The sequence below is a fragment of the Harpegnathos saltator genome, unplaced genomic scaffold (genome assembly GCF_003227715.2).
Source record: "Harpegnathos saltator strain DR-91 unplaced genomic scaffold, Hsal_v8.6 scaffold37, whole genome shotgun sequence".
Taxonomy (NCBI): Eukaryota; Metazoa; Arthropoda; class Insecta; order Hymenoptera; family Formicidae; genus Harpegnathos; species Harpegnathos saltator.
Window position 1 is genome coordinate 140,451 of NW_020230172.1, and position 1,675 is coordinate 142,125.

The 1,675-nt window shown below is 51.2% G+C and overlaps 1 protein-coding gene across 1 annotated transcript; it reads right to left on the reverse strand.

Moving 5' to 3' along the window:
- Window positions 1-804: 804 nt before the first annotated feature.
- LOC105187996 (uncharacterized) lies at window positions 805-1,416 on the reverse strand. Its single transcript, XM_011149189.2, has one exon. The coding sequence runs from the start codon at window positions 1,414-1,416 to the stop codon at window positions 805-807; it is 612 nt and encodes a 203-aa protein (XP_011147491.2).
- Window positions 1,417-1,675: the final 259 nt, after the last annotated feature.

Here is a 1,675-nt window from a genome sequence, read left to right on the forward strand (position 1 = left end):
GAATCACACACCACTCTTGCCTTATCTGGTCGGAATCACACACCACTCTTGCCTTAACTGGCCGGAATCACACACCACTTAACAAATTGTGAAATTCAAACCTTTATAACTCAAAAAGTACTTCATGAAAAAATGTTTTATTATAGTGTTTTAGAAAGCTCTCGGGATAAGCTATAAGAATATGTAATAAAATGTTAGAGGTTTCATTTAAAAAAATAAGGTTCACCTTGAAATGACCTTGAAGGACATGGTGAAGGTCAAGGTCAAGATCATCATCTTACTCTCCGCTTGAAACTATACAGCTTTACTATTAGACATTTTCTCCAAAATGCATTCTAATTGAAGATATTAGGGGGATCCAATACTTTTCAATGACCCTGTATGATACGGTAGGTGGGTTTTAGCGGACAGGGTTTTAGAATAGAGTTGTACAGTGGGTGAAAGATTCTAGAATAGAGTAGAGAAAAGCGAAAGAAGGGAGAGTGGAAGAAAACGAAAGTGAAATAGGAAGCCTAACATGGACCCTTTAACCAAAGGGATTCCCTATAGAATGCCGCAAACACGGAATGGGTCTCTGGAGTTGCCACGAAGTAATGTGCCGCCTCCGGCCATTTCCAGCTTGCGGCCGGAACGAATTGCCGCAGAGCTTTTCTCTGCGGCTCGAAGTCCGAACATTCCATCAAGTGATGTACCGCTGTGTCTGCGACCTTTCCACACAATCCACTTTTCACGAGCCCTAAGGACGCGAGGCGTCCCCGGAACTTGCCGTATCCAGTGAGCACCTGCGTGTATAATAGTCCGGTTTCATCCAGCCGGCGTCACCCTGTCCCGAACGTTGTTTGGAAGGCGCTTGTTATACAGCTTTTGCTCGAAGAAGACCATCGAGAATTCGGATAGGCAAGGGCGGACAGCCTCGGCCGTTACGAGCCCAGGCCCTCGGGGGTCGGACAAAATGTCCTCCCACCTCTCCAGGGTCCGGGCTCTGGCCTGGAGCCTCAGGGCCTTCAGGTCCTTGGCCGACAGATCACCCCCATCGCGGAACTCCTTCACATACGATATTGTGCGGAACCCCCGAATCGCTCTGATCATTACGGGCCTCAAGGCCTGCCGCAGCCAGCGTTTTCCGCTGCCACTGGCCAGGAGCTGAAGCGCCCATATTGGCGTCCCGTACAGAGCGATCGAGAGCACCGCACTCATGTACAAACGGTGAGCCCTCCAATCTGGGCCCCTTTGGGCGCGCATTAGACTGGCTACCGCCAGACCAGTCTTGCGCATCCTGGGGGCCAACTGTCTAAAATGAGGCCCAAAGCTCCATCGGTTGTCCAACGTCAGGCCGAGATATTTTATCGTCGGTCCGACGCGGATGTGGACGCCATTAACCAGGACCTGTGTCTCCGGTGAAATACAATTGACCATTTTTTTGTGACCCTGGAGAAACCCCTTATGGGTACCCACAGGTCCTGGGGGGCCTGCAGGTTATGTCGGATTCGCACCGACTAAAACTTCAGGGGAGTGCCAGCTTTCAGGGGCAGCGGAAGGCGGCGGGGAAAACTATTTCCATATTCCCTTCCCTAAGCCGCCGCCCCTTTTGGCCCCACAACAAAGTGGGACCTTTGTCCGCCTTGGACCCCGCGCGCCATAGGACATATAGGGGGCTGTGGTAAGGGAAGTGCCG